Source organism: Eubalaena glacialis, chromosome 5 (genome assembly GCF_028564815.1).
Source record: "Eubalaena glacialis isolate mEubGla1 chromosome 5, mEubGla1.1.hap2.+ XY, whole genome shotgun sequence".
NCBI lineage: Eukaryota > Metazoa > Chordata > Mammalia > Artiodactyla > Balaenidae > Eubalaena > Eubalaena glacialis.
Genome location: NC_083720.1, coordinates 88,958,899 through 88,980,479, shown reverse-complemented (window position 1 = coordinate 88,980,479; position 21,581 = coordinate 88,958,899). Strand labels below are relative to the sequence as shown.

The window sequence follows — 21,581 nt, the reverse complement described above, 5'->3', positions numbered from 1 at the left end:
CCGAAGCTCTGCACTGTGACTTGCATCCCATTCAACTCACTTTTGTCACTTTTCTAGCCGAAGGAGGATCGGTAGGAAAGAAATCCCTCACTCAGGGGCAGGCTTCAAAGGTGAAGGCAGTAACTGCCACATTTCCCCTGGTGGCAGAGTTCAGGCTGCAGGAGTGTTGTTGCTTTGGGGTCGTGCTTATAAAGATGCCCTCCAGTTTTCTGACTGGAAGGCTTCCACATTTCTAGCTCCTGAGAGTCAGTTTAGTGGCAAAGCCAGCAGGGATGAGCCAGGGGCTCCAGAAGGTGGTACAGCCCCAGCCTGGGAGCATGTTTTCCCGTTCCACAGATGACCTGGGGCTGATCTGGTGGCCTGCTCGTGCCCTAACCTGTTGGCCTGCAGGGTCCCACAGGAAAGGGTGTGCTTTTATGCAATTGCCATTCCTGTGAGCCTGGCCCTGCTCCCGTGCTTGAGTCCTCTTCTAACCTCTAGTGCCAAATACCCAAAATGGTTCTTTCCATGTGTACTCATGTGTGCACACACACACACACACACACCCAAGTCTCCCTTTCTCTCTGAAACTGGTAAGCTGAGAGTCACCTCTGTTGTATCATCACAGAAGCCCCCCATTGTGTTGGTATTCATGGTGGTCGTGGAGGTTACCTTGGCAACGTGTACACTGCTTTTTAGGCTTTTATTGTACAGTCAGTACTATACATTTTCTGTTTTGAGTTTTGTAACTTTGTATGTAACATTTTAGGTAATATTGTGTTTGTACTTTGTTGTGTAGAGGAAAGAATTGTGTTGAATAAGCCTAGGATTAGAGTGCAAAAAAAAAAAAAAAAAAAAAAAGAGGATTTTTTTGCCCACAGAGATATATGCAGGTAGAACTCTAGATGGTGCTACTAATCTGCAAATCAGAATTTCAGCCAGGAAAGAGGACCTGCTGGTCCAGGTGTAATAATTCTGAGGGGATAATTAGAATATCTATACTTAAAAACTATGATAAAAGAAGAGAATTCAGACTAAGCTCTGACCACCACAGCAACAGTCAGCTCTACCCACCACCAGAGCCTCCCATCAAGCCTCTTAGATAGCCTCAACCACCAGAGGGCAGACAGCAGAAGCAAGAAAAACTACAATCCTGCAGCCAGTGGAACAAAAACCACATTCACAGAAAGACAGATAAGATGAAAAGGCAGGGGGCTATATACCAGATGAAGGAACAAGAAAAAACCCCAGAAAAACAACTAAATGAAGTGGAGATAGGCAACTTTCCATAAAAAGAATTCAGAATAATGATAGTGAAGATGATCCAGGACCTCAGAATAAGAATGGAGGCAAAGATCAAGAAGATGCAAGAAATGTTTAACAAAGACCTAGAAGAATTAAAGAACAAACAAACAGAGATGAACAATACAATAACTGAAATGAAAACTACACTAGAAGGAATCAATAGCAGAATAACTGAGGCAGAAGAACGGATAAGTGACCTGGAAGACAGAATGGTGGAATTCACTGCAGCAGAACAGACTAAAGAAAAAAGAATGAAAAGAAATGAAGACAGCCTAAGAGACCTCTGGGACAACATTAAACACAACATTTGCATTATAGGGGTCCCAGAAGAAGAAGAGAGAGAGAAAGGACCAGAGAAAATATTTGAAGAGATTATAGTCAAAAATGTCCCTAACATGGGAAAGGAAGTAGCCACCCAAGTCCAGGAAGTGCAGAGAGTCCCATACAGGATAAACCCAAGGAGAAACATGCCAAGACACATAGTAATCAAATTGGCAAAAATTAATGACAAGGAAAATTATTGAAAGCAGCAAGGGAAAAATGACAAATAACATACAAGGGAACTCCCATAAGGTTAACAGCTGATTTCTCAGCAGAAACTCTACAAGCCAGAAGGGAGTGGCATGATATACTTAAAGTGATGAAAGGGAAGACCCTACAACCAAGATTACTCTACCCAGCAAGGATCTCATTTAGATTTGATGGAGAAATCAAAAGCTTTACAGACAAGCAAAGGCTAAGAGAATTCAGCACCACCAAACCAGCTCTACAAGAAAGGCTAAAGAAACTTCTCTAAGTGGGAAACACAAGAGAAGAAAAGGACCTACAAAACCAAACTCAAAACAATTAAGAAAATGGTCATAGGAACATACATATCGATAATTACCTTAAACGTGAATGGATTAAATGCTCCAACCAAAAGACACAGGCTTGCTGAATGGATACAAAAACAAGACCCATCTGTATGCTGCCTACAAGAGACCCACTTCAGACCTAGGGACACATACAGACTGAAAGTGAGGGGATGGAAAAAGATATTCCATGCAAATGGAAATCAAAAGAAAGCTGGAGTAGCTATACTCATATCAGATAAAATAGACTTTAAAATAAAAAATGTTACAAGAGACAAGGAAGGACACTACATAACGTTCAAGGGATCAATCCAAGAAAAAGATATAACAATTATAAATATATATGCACCCAACATAGGAGCACCTCAATACATAAGGCAACTGCTAACAGCTATAAGAGAGGAAATCGACAGTAACACAATAATAGTCGGGGACTTTAACACCTCACTTACACCAATGGACAGATCATCCAGAATGAAAATAAATAAGGAAACACAAGCTTTAAATGACACAAGAGACCAGATAGATTTAATTGATATTTATAGGACATTCCATCCAAAAACAGCAGATTACACTTTCTTCTCAAGTGTGCACAGAACAATCTCCAGGATAGATCACATCTTGGGTCACAAATCAAGCCTCAGTAATTTTAAGAAAATTGAAATCATATCAAGCATCTTTTCTGACCACAACGCTATGAGATTAGAAATCAATTACAGGGAAAAAAACGTGAAAACACATGGAGGCTAAACAATACGTTACTAAAAAACCAAGAGATCACTGAAGAAATCAAAGAGGAAATCAAAAAATACCTAGAGACAAATGACAATGAAAACACGACGACCCAAAACCTATGGGATGCAGCAAAAGCAGTTCTAAGAGGGAAGTTTATAGCTATACAAGCCTACCTCAAGAAACAAGAAAAATATCAACTAAACAATCTAACCTTACACCTAAAGGAACTAGAGAAAGAAGAACAAACAAAACCCAAAGTTAGCAGAAGGAAAGAAATCATAAAGATCAGAGCAGATATAAATGAAATAGAAACAAAGAAAACAATAGCAAAGATCAATAAAACTAAAAGCTGGTTCTTTGAGAAGATAAACAAAATTGATAAACCATTAGCCAGACTCATCAAGAAAAAGAGGGAGAGGACTCAAATCAATAAAATTAGAAATGAAACAGGGGAAGTTACAACAGACACTGCAGAAATACAAAGCATCCTAAGAGAATGCTACAAGCAACTCTATGCCAATCAAATGGACAACCTGGAAGAAATGGACAAATTCTTAGAAAGGGATAACCTTCCAAGACTGAACCAGGAAGAAACAGAAAATATGAACAGACCAATCACAAGTAATGAAATTGAAACTGTGATTAAAAGTCTTCCAACAAACAAAAGTCCAGGACCAGATGGCTTCACAGGTGAATTCTATCAAACATTTAGAGAAGAGCCAACACCCATCCTTCTCAAACTTTTCCAAAAAATTGCAGAGGAAGGAACACTCCTAAACTCATTCTATGAGACCACCATCACCCTGATACCAAAACCAGACAAAGACCCTACAAAAAAAGAAAATTACAGACCAATATCACTGATGAATATAGATGCAAAAATCCTCAACAAAATACTAGCAAACAGAATCCAACAACACATTAAAAGGATCATACACCACGATCAAGTGGGATTTATCCCAGGGATGCAAGGATTCTTCAATATATGCAAATCAATCAATGTGATACACCATATTAACAAATTGAAGAATAAAAACCATCTGATTATCTCAATAGATGCAGAAAAAGCTTTTGACAAAATTCAACACCCATTTATGATAAAAACTCTCCAGAAAGTGGGCATAGAGGGAACCTACCTCAACATAATAAAGGCCATGTATGACAAACCCACAGCAAACATCATTCTCAATGGTGAAAAACTGAGAGCATTTCCTCTAAGATCAGGAACGAGACAAAGATGTCCACTCTCACCACTATTATTCAACATAGTTTTGGAAGTCCTAGCCACAGCAATGAGAGAAGAAGAAGAAATAAAAGGAATGCAAATTGGAAAAGAAGAAGTAAAACTGTCACTGTTTGCAGATGACATGATACTATACATAGAGAATCCTAAAACTGCCACCAGAAAACTGCTAGAGCTAATCAATGAATTTGGTAAAGTTGCAGGATACAAAATTAATGCACAGAAATCTCTTGCATTCCTATACACTAATGATGAAAAATCTGAAAGAGAAATTATGGAAACACTCCCATTTACCATTGCAACAAAAAGAATAAAATACCTAGGAATAATCCTACCTAGGGAGACAAAAGACCTGTATGCAGAAAACGATAAGACACTGATGAAAGAAATTAAAGATGATACCAACAGATGGAGAGATATACCATGTTCTTGGATTGGAAGAATCAATATTGTGAAAATGACTATACTACCCAAAGCAATCTACAGATTCAATGCAATCCCTATCAAATTACCAATGGCATTTTTTACGGAACAAGAACAAATCATCTTAAAATTTGTATGGAGACACAAAAGACCCCGAATAGCCAAAGCAGTCTTGAGGGAAAAAGACGGAGCTGGAGGAATCAGACTCCCTGACTTCAGACTATACTACAAAGCTACAGTAATCAAAACAATATGGTACTGGCACAAAAACAGAAATATAGATCAATGGAACAAGATAGAAAGCCCAGAGATAAACCCATGCACCTATGGTTAACTAATCTATGACAAAGGAGGCAAAGATATACAATGGAGAAAAGACATCCTCTTCAATAAGTGTTGCTGGGAAAACTGGACAGCTACATGTGAAAGAATGAAATTAGAATACTCCCTAACACCATAAACAAAAATAAACTCAAAATGGATTTGAGACCTAAATGTAAGACCGGACACTATAAAACTCTTAGAGGAAAACATAGGAAGAACACTCTTTGACAAAAATCACAGCAAGATCTTTTTTGATCCACCTCCTAGAATAATGGAAATAAAAACACAAATAAACAAATGGGACCTAATGAAACTTCAAAGCTTTTGCACAGCAAAGGAAACCATAAACAAGACGAAAAGACAACCCTCAGAATGGGAGAAAATATTTGCAAACGAATCAACGGACAAAGGATTAATCTCCAAAATATATAAACAGCTCATTCAACTCAATATTAAAGAAACAAACAACCCAATCCAAAAATGGGCAGAAGACCTAAATAGACGTTTCTCCAAAGAAGACATACAGATGGCCAAGAAGTACATGAAAAGATGCTCAACATCACTAATTATTAGAGAAATGCAAATCAAAACTACAATGAGGTATTACTTCACACCAGTTAGAATGGGCATCATCAGAAAATCTACAAACAACAAATGCTGGAGAGGGTATGGAGAAAAGGGAACCCTGTTGCACCATTGGTGGGAATGTAAATTGATACAGCCACTATGGAGAACAGTACGGAGGTTCCTTAAAAAACTAAAAGTAGAATTACCATATGATCCAGCAATCCCACTACTGGGCATATACCCAAAGAAAACCATAATTCAAAAAGACACATGCACCGCAGTGTTCATTGCAGCACTATTTACAATAGCCAGGTCATGGAAGCAACCTAAATGCCCATTGACAGACGAATGGATAAAGAAGTTGTGGTACATATATACAATGGAATATTACTCAGCCATAAAAAGGAAGGAAATTGAGTCATTTGTTGAGACGTGGATGGATCTAGAGACTGTCATACAGAGTGAAGTAAGTCAGAAAGAGAAAAACAAATATTGTATATTAACGCATGTATGTGGAAGCTAGAAAAATGGTACAGATGAACCGGTTTGCAGGGCAGAAGTTGAGACACAGACGTAGAGAACAAACGTATGGACACCAATGGGGGAAAACCGCAGTGGGGTGGGAATGGTCGTGTGCTGCATTGGGCGATTGGGATTGACATTTATACACTCATGTGTATAAATTTGATGACTGATTAAAAAAAAAAAGACAATAAAATTATGTCATTCTGTTTCAGAAGCATGGATGCAAAAATCCTAAACAAAATAAGATATGAAACCCAGTGACACACAAAATGTATCATATTTTATTTGCAGTCAAGTTGGGGTTATTCTAGAAATACAAGGTTGGTTTAACATTTAAATATCAATTAATGTAATTCACAATATTGGTCAAATAAAAGTAGAAAAATGATATGATTATCTCAATTAATGCAAAAAAAAGCATTTGGTCAAATTCAAAATTCATTTATGATAAAAATTAGCAAACTAAAAGAAATCTTCTTTAATCTGATAAAATGATAGCAAACATCCTATTTAATGGTGAAATACTGAAAGCTTTTCCCTGAAATTAGGAACAAGAGAAGGATGCCAGCTATCAACCCTTTCTATTCAACAGTGTACTATAGTTCTATGATGTAAGGCAATCAATCAGCCAAGCAACCAAAAAAAAAAATGAAAATATAAGCAATGAAAAGGAAGTAATAATACTGTTTTTATTTGCAGATGTAGGTGTATGCTAAAAATCCAAAATATTATACAAATAGAGGGCTTCCCTGGTGGTGCAGTGGTTAAGAATCTGCCTGCCAATGCAGGGGACACGGGTTTGAGCCCTGGTCCGGGAAGATCCCACATGCCGCGGAGCAACTGGGCATGTGTGCCACAACTACTGAGCCTGCTCTCTAGAGCCTGTGAGCCACAACTACTGAAGCCCACGGGCCTAGAGCCCATGCTCTGCAACAAGAGAAGCCAACGCAATGAGAAACCCGCACACTGCAACGAAGAGCAGCCCCCGCTCGACGCAACTAGAGAAAGCCCATGTGCAGGAAGGAAGACCCAACACAGCCAAAAATAAATAAATAAAATAAATAAATTTAAAAAATATATATACAAATAGAAAAAATAAATGAATTAAGTTTTCTCAATACAAGGTCAATAGACAAAAGTCAATTGTATTCTATATGTCAGCAATAAATATAACATGAAATTTAAGGAATAATACCATTTACACCAGGATAGAATAAATCAAATACATGAGACTGAACCTAGGAGAACATGTATAAGACTTCTATTCAGACACTTGTGAAACACTATTGAGAGAAATTAAAGAAAATCTAAATAAATGAAAAAATGTACCAAGTTCACAGATTGGAAGCTTCAATATATTAAGAAGTCAATTCTTCCCCAATTGATCTATAGGTTCAATGTTATATCAACAAAAGTCTAGAGATTTCTTTTTGGAAATTGATCAGTCAATGTTAAAGTTTATAAGTAAAGGCAATGGACTAAAAATAGCCAAGATAATTTTGAAAAAGGAAAACAAATATGGGCTTACATACCAGATATCAAGTGTGAACAGAGAAAAACAAAGTGTTTTCTACAAGGATTAAGTCATAATCCACTACATTCGCTGACCTACTGCAATCTGAGAAGAAATTAAGAGCATGACAGGATGAGGCTCTCTGTGTTTTGGACAAGCAGGCCCCTTGATAGTTAGATAAACATCTCCAGAAGAATTTTAATAACCCCGGATTCCTGCATCTTCCCATACATAGAAAAGCACTAAAATCACTGACTTGAGATATCTGTTCTTTGTGATACAGTAAACTTTTACCAAGATGTATGCTTGATTGAATGTATTTCCTAGCCAAAAATCATATATAAACTGGTTTCTCCCTTACCTCTTTGCAGCAGTTTCCTCAGAGCTGAGTGGCTGTCTCCAGGCTATAGTCCTCAGTAAGACCTTGAATACAACTTAAACTCACAACTCTTATGTTGTGTGTTTTTCTTTAAGTTGACACAAGACATTCTATAACTTCAATAATTAAGGTGGTGTGATATGGCACAGTAATAAAAAAATAAATCAAAGAAACAATAAAAAATTCAGAAAGAGACCTGCATTTGATTTATACTTGATTTATAACAGAGGTGGCTTTGCAGGGCAGTGGATAAAGAATTGCACATGCATGATTTCAATAAGATGTACAGGGTCAATTAATAGTCATATGGAAAAAAATGCACCTTTACTCCTACTTCATAATATACACACAAATGAATGCAATGTGAATTGATGACTTAAGTGCAGATGGTAACACATTAAAGTTTTTAAAATAAAACATACAAGTATATCTTTATAAAAGGCAAGGAATTCTTCAACAAACTACATATATATACACATAAAATATTAATCTTGAAAGGAAATATTGACAAATTTTAAACTAAAATTAAGAAATTCTGTTTTTTAAAAGTCACCAATAACTAGTTCCACTTCCAGCAATGGTGAAATTTCTTATATCAAGCCCTTCTAGAGTTAATAGTTATAAACTTTGGAAAAAATATAAAAACCATATGAAGGCAGTACAGAGTGACAAAAAACTGATAAAAACTGTCTCAGAGTCAATTCATGAAGGGAAGGGACTGTACTGGGTAAGATTTACATACATATGGTTTCTTGCCAGAGGGCACTGGCCAGTCCAGGTGATGTAGAGGAGCTAAAAAGTTAAGCAGAAAGCCACAGTCTTACTGGCTTTAAGGGTCAGAACACAAAAATTGGGGCTGCAGCATGGCTGAAAAGTGAAGTATGTGAAATAATGATCACAATGATCATTCTCACTGGTAATTAGGGAATGAAAATATAAACTGCAATTAAATAGAATTTCATTATATCAAAATGATGGCAATATTAGTTATGCTAAAATCGGTACTTTGTGGAAAGTCTTCTGTCAGAAACTTCTACATAGTTACAGCTGGTTTCAGTTGAGGAGGAAGAAGCCAGAATGATGGAATTGGTCAAACACAGAGTTAGGATTATCCTGATTTACCACAAAGCTGTTTCTTGGGTGTACATTTTAAGTGACTATTCCAAGACTAGGCTATTACTTTTTTCTAAATAGCCAAGTCAAGGAAGTTTATCACCCCCTGGATGACTCCTATCTTGAAACCATAGAAATACGACAGTCATTAACACTAGTCGGACAAGTTTCATCTTATTTGTTCTCTATATTTCACCCAGCCCATAAAAACAAACCAACCAACACTGGATGTAGCACATAAACCTGTGAAACACTGATCATCTTAAAAGCTACACCAGAAGGCCCTTATTTTTATTACCACTATCATCATTGTCATCATCAATCACTACCCTTGTCCCAGACATCACCACCACAATCAGAACATTATGTTCAGGTAAATGGGATTTTATCTGGGAGATTAAGTCTAGAAAAGCTAACAGGTTGCTACAGAGTATTTTCTAGTTTTTTGTCAATTGGTTGCTTTTTATAATTTAGATTTTTATTTCTGGACCCATGTTATTATTTCTGAGGTCTAGAGGCCCTGTAAAGTCTCTGGGAAAGTTTCAGAAATTTGGAAAAAAATAATCAAAGTTCAGCAAAATTTTGCTTACATTTTAAAAATAATCACTCATAAGAATACTACCATTTTTGTTCTCTAATAGTGTAACTAAAACCATATTTTCTAACTTGAATGTTTTTTAGAAATAATTTTAAAATCTGAATGCCATTATAGATTTTTAGAATAATGTACCTTACAACACAGATCCTAAATTAGCACTTGACAAACTGCAGTGGGCCCACAAAACTTAATAAATTTTCAAGTGAGTTCCTTTCTACAGACTCTCGGCTGTCCTCGAGTTCCAGAAGAAAGTTGTTGGTGGAGGCCATTTGCTTCATTTGATCATTAATTTCTTTGTTCCTTATTCACAAGCCTCTCCCTAATAATTTAAAGTCCTCTATGAAAAAAAAAAAAAAAGGTTTATCTTTATATGATTTGAGGAACTTTGCTTTGGAATTTTTTTTAACACTCTTCACTGTACAACAGAAATCAGGTTAATCCAATTCAAATGGTTGGAAATGAAGTTTTAATAAATTAAAACTACTGTTTGTAATACTTTGCAGTTTAACTGCTAATGCAGTGTCAGAATGTGGTTATAGGGAAGTCTAATCTAGGAAACGATACCTGGTATGGGCTGTAGGAGATAAATTACAGTGAGATTGATGTTTCAAAATTGTGAATAATGTAGTTACCATCATTTTTTTAACATTATTGTAATTTGATTAAGGTGAATGGTTGATTATACCAGAATAGCAATGAGCCCTTCTTTGAAGTAATTCAATCCAAAAGTGAGTCAGGTATAGTTTAGTTAAGCATATGGAGTTGGTTAAATTCATTGAAGATTAATTTTTAACCTATTCTCTTTGTTAAATGAGGGGTTCATCCAAGAACTCAAATTCCTACCTTTAAAAAAAATTATGGCCAAACATTTTTTTGATAGATGAGAGAGTAAATTGTTTCATGAATGGACTTTTTGGGATATTTAGAACATGATTTTAACAATTTCAGCTATTATTAAAAAATAATAATCAATCTTTAGAGTCCATACATCATATTTACTAGAGGAGAGATTGAATAAATCATAAACTCTTGTGATCTTTTAGATATAAAAAATCTCCTTAATTGTTTTTGACAGGAAGAAATTCACAATGAAGGGGAAAAAGCAATATCAGTGTTATAGTCAACAATATGTATTCTTTACAACTTTCAAGAACATCTAAAAGGGGTCTTCCAAGAAAAGCATTTTATAAGCTGTAATGTAGTGATTATTTGTATAGAAACCATCTCAGCTACTTTCTGTACTATGTACATAATTTAGGCTACATAGTGTTTGAGTCCCTCAAACTAATATTCATGTCTCAGAAAGACTAAGCTACCAGGCTAAGTTACAACCAGCTAATCCAAAACAAATTTGAGACTTCACTATCACAGTAAATTTTTCTACTCATTAGAAGACACAAATGATCAGATATTAATAAGGTTACAAATATTGTTATTATTTACTTTAATTGTATACTCCTTTTAAAGTGTGATTTATCTAGTATAAGAGGATGAGATTAAACAAATGAATTCCAGTATAAAAGCATACATGGAATGTGGGGAGTTTCTTTGAAGAGCTTTGACAATGTTGGCTCAGGGAAACATTAATTAACAAGTCATCAAAAGAGATAGAAGGAAGAGTAGGATTAAGAACTGAGAACAGAACAGAGAGGAATAAGACTGGGTGGAGTTGTACAGGTGTGGCATAGGTACTTATTACTCATTTTTAAAGGATCTTCTCTACCTAAAAGTTAATTAGTCCTGGAGGGATAGGAACAAAAATGTTCTCCTGCTCATAGGAAATACCTAATTTGCCAAATATACCCACTGCTTACAAACTCTTCTGTTTTGTAAGTTTTATTTAGGATAGTGCAGAGATTGAAGAGATTGAAGAACTAGTTGAGGCTATTTTGAAACTTTAAATCAGATTTGTGTGTGTGTGTTACAGCTCTTCGTCCAAATGGACTATTTCATGACATCATGTATTTCAAGATATGAAGAATAACTAATGTCCAAACCTTATAAAAATTAGACTAAGGGTGGCCATATGACCTAACTCTAATCCTAGACCACTCTATCTGTATGATGCCAAGTTACAATATTTTCTGATTATTTTTAATCTAATTGATTGGTTTTGATGATGAAACATATCTGTTAAATTATGTTATACAAATAATCCTTGTTTATTGTTGAAACATTAGAAAGTATAGTTAAAGAAAAAGTAAACAAAAAGAAAAAAGTCTACCCATAATCTTATAACATGGGAAAGTTGCAATTGACATCATGTTTTCTTACACATTTAATTAAACATATAAATGATGTTATATATTTGTGTTTATAAATCTATATATGTCCATGTAGATGATGTGGCTTTAGTTTGCAAAGATAAAATCAGATCACATGTAATGTTTCGTAACTTTCTTTGGATAAATAAAAAAAGCAAATCAATTTCTCCTCATCAACATGAGTACACAAACCATGCTATTTTGCTCACTGTTGTATCCCTAGCAGCTAACATAGTACTCCAGGATGATTTGTTAAATGAATGAGCATTAGGGTCTATCCTCTTTGACACATTTGAGGCTTCTATGTTTTAAGCTAATATAAAGACCTGATGCATAAGTTATAGATTGTGTTGTATGAGTTGGCAGAGAGACAGGTAGATTTAGAATATTTATCATCTGATTTGAGCCACTTTCCTCCTTTCGTAGGTACAACATATCTTCCCAGAGAAGATCTTGGCCACTGTGGATGACAATCCTTATTTTTCTTGGAGTGATGACAATCTTGGCAGTAACTTTGGTCTCCTTGTCCATTTTCTGGCAGTTGGTCAGTATTGACACTTCAATTTTCACCCTTACTACTAAATCTCTTTTAACTCTTAGAAATTGACAAGAAACAACAGGAATATTAAATTTCTTTATGGAAACTTTCTCATCTACTTACTACTTTATTTCAACATAATAACTTTATATTATTTGACACCAAAGTTTATAATATTTTGGAATCAGATGCCTCTTTGATCCAGTCTATAAGTTATATCAACAGCTATGGGAGTACGGGCAAGACTGAAATGCTCAATACTTTGATGCCAATATTCATTGTCAATAAAAGTGCTTATATAGTAGGTTTGTAGTTAAGTTGTACATCTTTTAGTAAATATACCTCAAACTTTGGAGCTCCCTACTCTTCTTGGCTCATTTCTGATATTGGTTGTTAAGATATAATTGATAAGCAGCAATGGATAATCCACTAATGGGTCTTCTAATAGTGGATAGTCAAGAGTGGTTAAATGGCTGAATGCTCATACTAACTTGATCTTATTTTTAATAACTTTTATTAACCCTACATCCAGAAAAGCATGTTTTTCCAGCTTATTTTTACCTTTCAGAAAAGTAAACCGTTAAATCTGTGTAACCATTTAATGTTTTTAAAGAAATTTGATACCCATTATTCTGCTTGATCCTCATACTAATCCTTTGAGCCTGGGAGGGCAGGTTTTACTATTATCCTTATTCTCATATGCAAGAAACTGAGGCTCAGTAAAGTCAAGTGACTTCCTAGATATCACAGGCTTTTAAGTGGCATAGCTGAGCACAAACCCACATCTTAATACTTTAAGTGTATTATTCTATTGACTTTATCATGATTTTTCTGTTTTATTCCTCTGAAATATATCACCCTATACAATAATGCAGTGTGGATACATTTTGCTTGATTCAATGAAAATTCCAGTTCTCTTCCAACCTAACCTCTTCTCCTTTGCTTCTTCCCAACCATCTTAGTTTCAAATTTAAAAACTTGTCCTTCAGAAGCATAGTGATTGCTCACAGTCTCTTGCCTGCCATGTCTACCCACGAACTCTCTGTAGTCTGAATCTTTCTATCCTTTTCTTGGCTCTACTCATTAAAAAATAACTTTATTCACATAATTTCCTTATTGATAGTGCTCTGAGTTTTCCAAATCAAACCCTCGTAAAGAAGCCCTGTCAGCATGTTAGTGAGGACCAGTAGCTTAACTAGCTATCCTTCCAAAATATAGTTTGCATTTAACATTGTTTCTTCTTCTGGAGAAACAATGACTTAGTGGAAAGGAGTGATGCAAAAGGGAGAACTACAGGCATCCTGGCTTGAGCAGGAAGTGTGTGGGATGAGAATTTACTCTTGAATTTCTCTATATGATCAACTATCTACAATTTCAGATACAAGGCTGGATGAGCTTATATTACCTGAAGTTAAATTAGTTGAACTGGGCTTCTTGAAGTAAAAATAGACACTCAAACTCTGTTGTAAAGGTTGTTTGAAGTCATTTTGGAAGATGGGTTTACTCTAGGATTCTGGCTTAGGAGCTAACACAATCTTTGTTACTATTGAGAGTAACTAGAGTTGGATGAGAACTAGGGGAATCTCTCATTCAAGTGGTAGTAAATTAATTTCCCTGTCTGAGTATATCCATTAAATATTAATTTTGAGATAAAGATATGGAGGGACTTGAGGTCACTTCCTATTTTAAAATTTTCTAAGTATTTCCTTATTTCACAGGAAAGACTTACTATTACCAAGGTGATTTTCATATTTCTGGAGTCACATACAATGATAATTGTGAAAAAGCAGTTTCACAAGTCAGCACAGATCTGAGCAAATATATTGAGACTAAGGTAAGTCAGAGATTTATCTTACTAATTTTATTATAAATTTGATTGAAACATGTGGTGGCGTTCTTGGTTTTTTTCTCTTGACAGATGTCTGATGCATTTCAAAATTCTGGTGTATACAAAGAATATATCAACTCTCAAATCATCAAACTTCTGTAAGTACAAATTCATTCAAGATCTTATGGAACAAAAAAAAATTAAAAAAAAAAGATCTTATGGAACGAGAAGCAGGTAATATGTCATATCAGCTCCAGTTTTAAATAACAACAACAGCAAGAAACAGAAAGAGAGATAGAGGGAGAAAGAGAGAAGGAAGGAAGGGAGGAAAGAAGGGAAGAAGGAAGGAAGGGAGGAAGGAAAGAAGGGAGGAAGGGAGGGAGGGAGGGAAGGGATAAAGAGCTCCCCATAAATTAAAGCATCACTGTATTTAACAAATTTCTATTCAGTGAAGGAAGTGTTCTATACATATCTTTAATCTCTGTACTTGAAGGAGAATTGTAAGGTTTTTGGTGGCAGTCAGTCCTAACTAATTTCTATGATAAAAGATAACTGTAACTATGAAAAACAAGGAGTCTAATCTGATTGTTTTGCTACCTATATACTAGCCACCTCTTCTCCCATCCATACCCATCTGGCCATATCTTTCCTAAAATAATTCTCTTTTGGTCTCTTTAATAATTACCATCACTGTAATGCCTGTGGACAAAAGTGAATCTTTTGAGATAACATTTGTCTAAATATGTATTGTAAGTGTGCTTGATGGTGGTAGTGGTGAGGGCTGCAGGGAGACAGGTATCACAGGGCATAGGGGATGAGTGATAAAAGGAGAGAGCACCTGTAATTTGGTAACTGCCAATATCTATTCTGGGGAAGTCTGAACTCTCCAAACAAAACAAAACAAAAAATCCAGCTAGCCAACCAACCAACCAACAAATCTACTTACCTACAGACAATATCTTTTGAATGCTTCCTGGCCCTGCATTTAAGTTCTCATTTATCTCTTTCTCTAAAATTAAGTTATTAGAAAATATCTGTACAAGAACACTATTTTTTTTTTTACTGCATTATTATAAAATCTCAAGCCAATTATTTGTTGGTCAGTACTCGGTTTCTCATATGTGTTTGAAATATTCTGATTTCTAGTTTGTGGTTCATATCCTCTTTCATGAACAATACCTCTTAACCAGTTAAATTTTTAGGGACCATTGCATTTTATTTATACTGGGACAATATCTGTGTATTTTTTTAAATATGTATGTGAAGGCAATATAATAATTAAAATGTGGCAAATCCAATATGTTCATAAAACATCTAAAAAATCAAGAAACAACACACTAGAACATTTCTGTTGCTTCTAGTTCTTATCCCAATGGTTCGAGTGTACAGTTACAGTTGACATTCAAGTTTCCTCCAGCAAAAAGAATAGCATGAGGACTAAAATCAAGGCTATCTTACATCTGATGTTGAAGGACAACATGGCATCCTGGAATGCAGCTCCCACTTCCATCAAACTTATAGGTATTTCACTTATTTTCTACTACTTAACTATCTAGACTATTTTAAAAAGTACTGGAAATAAAAATGAACCAAGAGTTTCAGGAATTTGCTTAGGAAAAACTAGTCTTCTCAACTGTGGCACTCCTACCATTGAGGTGGTAGTGGAGAGGGCAGTGCTATAGAATCTTTGTCTGCACAGTGATAGAAATAAGTGTTAAGCTACAGGTATGCTTGTGAGTTTGGAAGGGTTGGCTGTAATGGATGGAAAGGGGGTGAAAAATAATAATTGAAGCATTATTCCTCCCTACTTCTACTTTTGTCAGGAACTCATTATAGGAAACAGACAGGGTTTTCTTGATCATTAAGCGTGAAGATTGCAGAAGTCAGTGTGAAGTTGAGGACAGGGAGTTCTCATTGTTTCTTGTGGAAGAATGGAAGTAATATGATTAAAGATAAAATTTGTCTGAAATAATTCCCTAGAAAACAAGGGAAGAAAATGATAGGATTTTTCCCCAGTAGAGAAAGTAAAGTTTGTAAACATTCGAAGGTCCTACGAAGTTCTTCAAACGTTAACTTGGATTGTTAAAAGGTCTATTAGGTGATAAGCTTGTGTTTCCAGAGCCCAGTTTTGTGCTTCCTCCAGACTAACAGTTGATCCTAGTGTCCTTGAAAGATCTGATGGCTGCCAGCTACCAGTTACAGCTCTTTTGCCTCAGAATACATCCCCTGTCACCAATGGGCCACTCGTGAGAAGTGAGTTTGAGGTAGAGGTTCTGAAAGGAGCAATACGATTCCTTTGTGGGTAGTCATTGGGAAAGAAGGCTGTACTGCCCCTCTGTATCCCAGGGATTCAGAGTCAGCACTTTCCGATGTGTCTTTTTTTAGTTCTCTCTTCTCTTTCTCTCTAAAGTCTCTTCCCAATAGAAAAGAGACTTGAATTTAAGTTAAATTCTCAAAATTTCATAATTCAGTCTTAGTAATGAGATGACTTGTAAAGAGCAGGATAGGTCCAATGAAATGTAATTTTAATTGGATTTTTTTCTTTAAAATATAGATAACTATATTTCAGAGTAATGAGAATTATCATAGAGAAAAAAAAATCCAAAGATTATGTCCAGTGGCATTATTAGTAAGAGTGTCAGCTTCTTACTTCACTAAATATTTTACTTCAACCATCATAAAACTGAGAGCTTTGCTTTTTATTTCCTTTTCCCTTTTCCTATACTACCTGGTAGAGGTGTGGAGAGATGGCCAAAATATAACAAGTAGAAGTGAGAGGGGTTGATAGACAATACATGAACTAGTCTGAATAGTTAAATGTTGGGAGTAATTGGGTTAGGAAATTTAGTCCTTGGGCTGAAGAGAATTGCTTGGTGATATTTTATCAACCTTATGTTTTTATTTTTTTTTAATTTCAGAAATCAGCAAGGCTAATGCTGAAATGCTTACCAATAACTGTAAGTTTAGAAACTTTATTATAAATTTAACACATTCACAAATAGTTCCCCATCATTTTGCTAAAAAAGATCTAGAAGTACTTCATGTTGGAAATCTATAGTAGTTTTTCAAAATTATTGGATATACCACATATCTATCTGGCATTTCTTTTTGGAAAACACTGACCATTTATAATGGGCTGTCCAAAAGGGTGAAATGAGAATTGTTTCCAAAGAATGGAATCATGAAGAATATCATGTCTGAATTAGTTTAAAAAAAAAAAAGTGAAGGAAGAAAGAACAACTTAGGATAATAAGAAAATGCAAAACTTGGCTATATCAAATATATTTATTATAAGGTGAATAATAGTTCTGTACCTTTTAAGCAAATTCTCTTTAGAGCATCATGAGGCCTACAGCGTGATACATCCATGTATTCATTGGTTCAGTGGATATTTATGGAGTATCTGTTGTCTACATGGGGTTTTACAGACAGCATTGCATATGCTATGCAAGATACAGACCTTAATGAAGCAAAGTCTCCACCTTCAAGAATTATGTAATCTACTTGGGGAGACTACAATGATAACAGATAGATACAACAAAAATCAGTAGTTGAAAAATGCTTGAAACTGGAAAAGAGGAAAAGTAAAAGCCACCCAAACAAGGATGGAGTGGGCTACCATGATAAGAGTACATTCCAGGAAAGAAACAGCATTGATTAGGAGATGCTGGACAATCATTAAAGGGTTTGAAATAATGTTTTAAAATATATTTCTTATAAAATATAATGAAAGATACGTGCTCTTACATAAATAAATCCTTTCTTCAGGTTGTGGGGGACGACTGACCAATAGTATCACAGCAGGCAACTGAATTGTGAATGGGGAAAATGCCCTGACGGGGGCCTGGCCATGGCAGGCAAGCATGCAGTGGAAAGGCCAACACCACTGTGATGCTTCTCTGATCAGCAGTAGGTGGCTCCTATCTGCAGCTCACCGCTTTGCTAAGTAAGTTGGAAAGTCTGACGAAATGCAGGATTCTGGTTGCAGGCCTATTTGGGAGGTCTGTGGGGGTTAACCTAAATGTGTGAGGTTCGCCAAGACCATATGAAATTTACAACCACTTGCATAATTGAAGGGCAGCAAAGACATTTAAATTGGGCAACTAAGGGAAAAGTGAATGGAAGCAATTAACATTTTCCAAATAGGGGCTTTGGCCTAATGTTAAGTACTTTACTTACATCATTTTATTTAATCATAACAATAATTCCATATGAAAGGTATACTTTAACCTATTTAAAGATGAGGAAACTAGGGTTTAGAAATGGTGATGTAACTTGACCAAGATCATACAGCTCTTAAATAAAAGAAACTGAGTGTGAACTTGGGTATGTCTGACTCCAGTTACAAGGTGCTTATTTGTCTTGCCCTCAGGGGGTTTACAATCTAGTTGAAGAAATTCAAACGTGATATATTAAAGATATAAGGCAGCATAGTGTAGTAAGTGTCACATGTACAACACAGATAGCACATGCTATGGAAACTTGGTGAAGAAAGAGAACACAATGTAGCTGAGGTATTCAGTTGTAAGATTTGATCTAGACTCTAAAGATATAAGCTTTGATTGATTGGGGTAGGTAGATCAGAAAAAATCATATGCATTTCCCGTGGGAAAAATAGCCTTCTTCAAATGTGTTGAGATGGAGCAACACAAGTTGTATTCTATGGACAGCAAACAGAAAGAACTATTTGAAGTAGAGAAGATTGGTAAAAGGAAACATTAGAAAATATGCTTAGAAAATGTAGTTTCATTCATTGGGGACACCTCTAAATGACAAGATGCTTACTTACTGAAGAAACACAGCTATTGAATGTGTGTAGTCACTGAAGATTTCAGAAGGAGAGAAGGATTGAAGAGGGTCACAGTTACATGAAGGTCTTGAAACCTTAAAAAAAAAAAGGCACCTGACATTTGAGGAAGTGACAATAGTTAAATAGGATCTTAGGGCCTAAACTGAGAAAGAATCTCAGGGGAACTGGAGAAACTGGTCAGAAAATCTAAATTAGAAGCCAAGATGCATTGACTTGGTAAATATAATGGGGTGATTGGGTGAGAACAAATTGCAATTTTTTATGTATGCAGACGGATGCTCAGAGCCTGCCACAGGCTCCTGGAGCCCAGGGTATATGGCAGTATGAGTGATTCTGGACTCCATCCACTGAGACTGCTTATATGATTCCTACCCAACTCAAATGTATAGAAACCAGACGGGGCTGAACTAACAGGAGACATCAGTGACTCTAGTTAGGAGGATTTGAAGAAGGCTGACAGCTCTAATAGTCCTTAGCACTATTTTTATGTGTCTGCAGCATTTATGACATCCCCACATCAAAAACATTTTAAAAATAAGAATTTAAGTGCTTTATAGTGTTGTTTGGGAAACTCATACCTTAAAGTGATAAGATAACCACTGTGAATACCGTTTTGGCCCCCAAACTGAGTGTATTTTAATTAAGTTGTGTCCTCCAGGAAAAATAATTCAGAAGATTGGACTGTCAACTTTGGAACTGTAGTAAATAAACCATATATGACACAGAAAGTCCAAAACATTCTTTTTCATGAAAATTATAGCAGAGCTGGGGTTCATGATGATATTGCCCTTGTGCAGCTTGCTGAAGAAGTCTCTTTTATGAAGTACGTTCATAGGATTTGTTTTCCTGAAGCCAAAATGAAGCGCTCAGAAAATGACAGTGTTGTAGTTACAGAATGGGGAACACTTTATATAAATGGTAAGTTTTTCTGTAAATATGTAATAGCTTCATAGGAATAATTATTTAATCAATCAATCAATCAATCATTCTTTCACACAATTAACCAGTCCATAAATATACTGAAAAGGAAACCAAGTGATGGGACGAAAGGCATGGTGTTGTCTTCAATTTCTGAAGGGAATAAGAATTGGAAAATTTGGAATTTATGTGTGAGGCAGCCAGCTCTAATAAACATTAGAAAGAAACCAATCTAGCCTGGGACTGGTCTGGCTCTTGGTGACCAAGAGAATCTGCTTTATTCCATAGATGTTCTTTGTCTCAACAAACAAGGTTAAGATCTCCATAATACGCAGAATTTATTGCCCTTAGGTCCTCTTCCAGTGATACTTCAGCAGGCTTTTTTTTTTTTTTTTTAATAATTTTTAAAAAAATTTATTTATTTATTTATATTTATTTTTGGCTGTGTTGGGTCTTCGTTTCTGTGCGAGGGCCTTCTCTAGTTGCGGCAAGCGGGGGCCACTCTTCATCGCGGTGCGCCGGCCTCTCACTGTCGCGGCCTCTCTTGTTGCGGAGCACAAGCTCCAGAAGGGCAGGCTCAGTAGTTGTGGCTCACGGGCCTAGTTGCTCCGCGACATGTGGGATCCTCCCAGACCAGGGCTCGAACCCGTGTCCCCTGCATTGGCAGGCAGACTCTCAACCGCTGCACCACCAGGGAAGCCCCAGCAGGCTTTTTTGAAGATTATTGATAACAAAGTTTGCAATGCTCCACATGCATTGTCTGGCTTGGCGACTGATACAATGCTGTGTGCTGGATTTATGTCAGGAGAAGCTGATGCCTGTCAAATACTTCTAGATACATTATCAAATCATTTTTTCCCAAGTACTAATTCAATGGAAGTTTTTATCACCATAATTTTTTTTGTCTTAATGATTTTCACAGAGTAGCTTCTTATTTCAATCCACATAACAAACATTTATTAATCTCATTAATGTACCAGAACCCAGCTCATAAGCTAGAGATGCAGTGGTGAACACAATCCCTGTTCTCATGGAGTTTTCAGTCTAGGAATCCATAGTTACAAGGTAATAAAATAAATTTGGCCCTATTTTCTGGGCAACCTGCAGAACTAGAATGCTTGCCTCTCTCTTATCAGGAGATGCAGCAGGAGGCTTTACATGTGCACATGTCATGCATTCTTCAGGGGCTTCATCATGGAGCCTCTGAGTCACTTTCTCCATAGTTAAGTTTGGACTCATTACAAAGTCAGCTTCTAGTCTTCCCAATCCACTCCAGTCCAGCTGTAGGTAATATACTCTGGTTTGTAGTTGCCCTGGGTTTTGAAGAAATTCAAGATTCCCACAGTTCTAAGCCCAAAGAGGGTGGATTGTCTCACTGCCTAAGGGCTGTTGACAACTCCAGAGGAGAGATAGAAAGAAATGTTTCAGGACAAGAAACATTTTTTTTCTCTTTTTATTCTAGAACGATTCTGGTGGACCACTAGCTTACCCCAACTCTAGGAATATCTGGCACCTTGTTGGAATAGTAAGCTGGGGTGAAGGATGTGGTAAAAAGAATAAACCAGGTGTCTATACTCGAGTGACTGCTTATCGTGAATGGATTACCTCCAAGATTGCACTCTGAAAGAGAAGTAACTTTGAAATGGAACAAAAAGACAACTATAGGGT

At 36.1% G+C, this 21,581-nt stretch overlaps 1 protein-coding gene across 1 annotated transcript; it reads left to right on the top strand.

Moving 5' to 3' along the window:
* The first annotated feature begins 272 nt into the window (after nucleotides 1-272).
* Nucleotides 273-21,537, top strand: TMPRSS11B (transmembrane serine protease 11B). The gene is given in 13 exon segments (XM_061191011.1): nucleotides 273-406; nucleotides 12,246-12,331; nucleotides 12,334-12,363; nucleotides 14,076-14,191; nucleotides 14,276-14,343; nucleotides 15,547-15,608; nucleotides 15,611-15,706; nucleotides 17,104-17,142; nucleotides 17,954-18,131; nucleotides 19,654-19,913; nucleotides 20,265-20,290; nucleotides 20,622-20,736; nucleotides 21,374-21,537. Coding segments are annotated over 13 exon segments (1,374 nt in total).
* The last annotated feature ends 44 nt before the right edge of the window (nucleotides 21,538-21,581 follow it).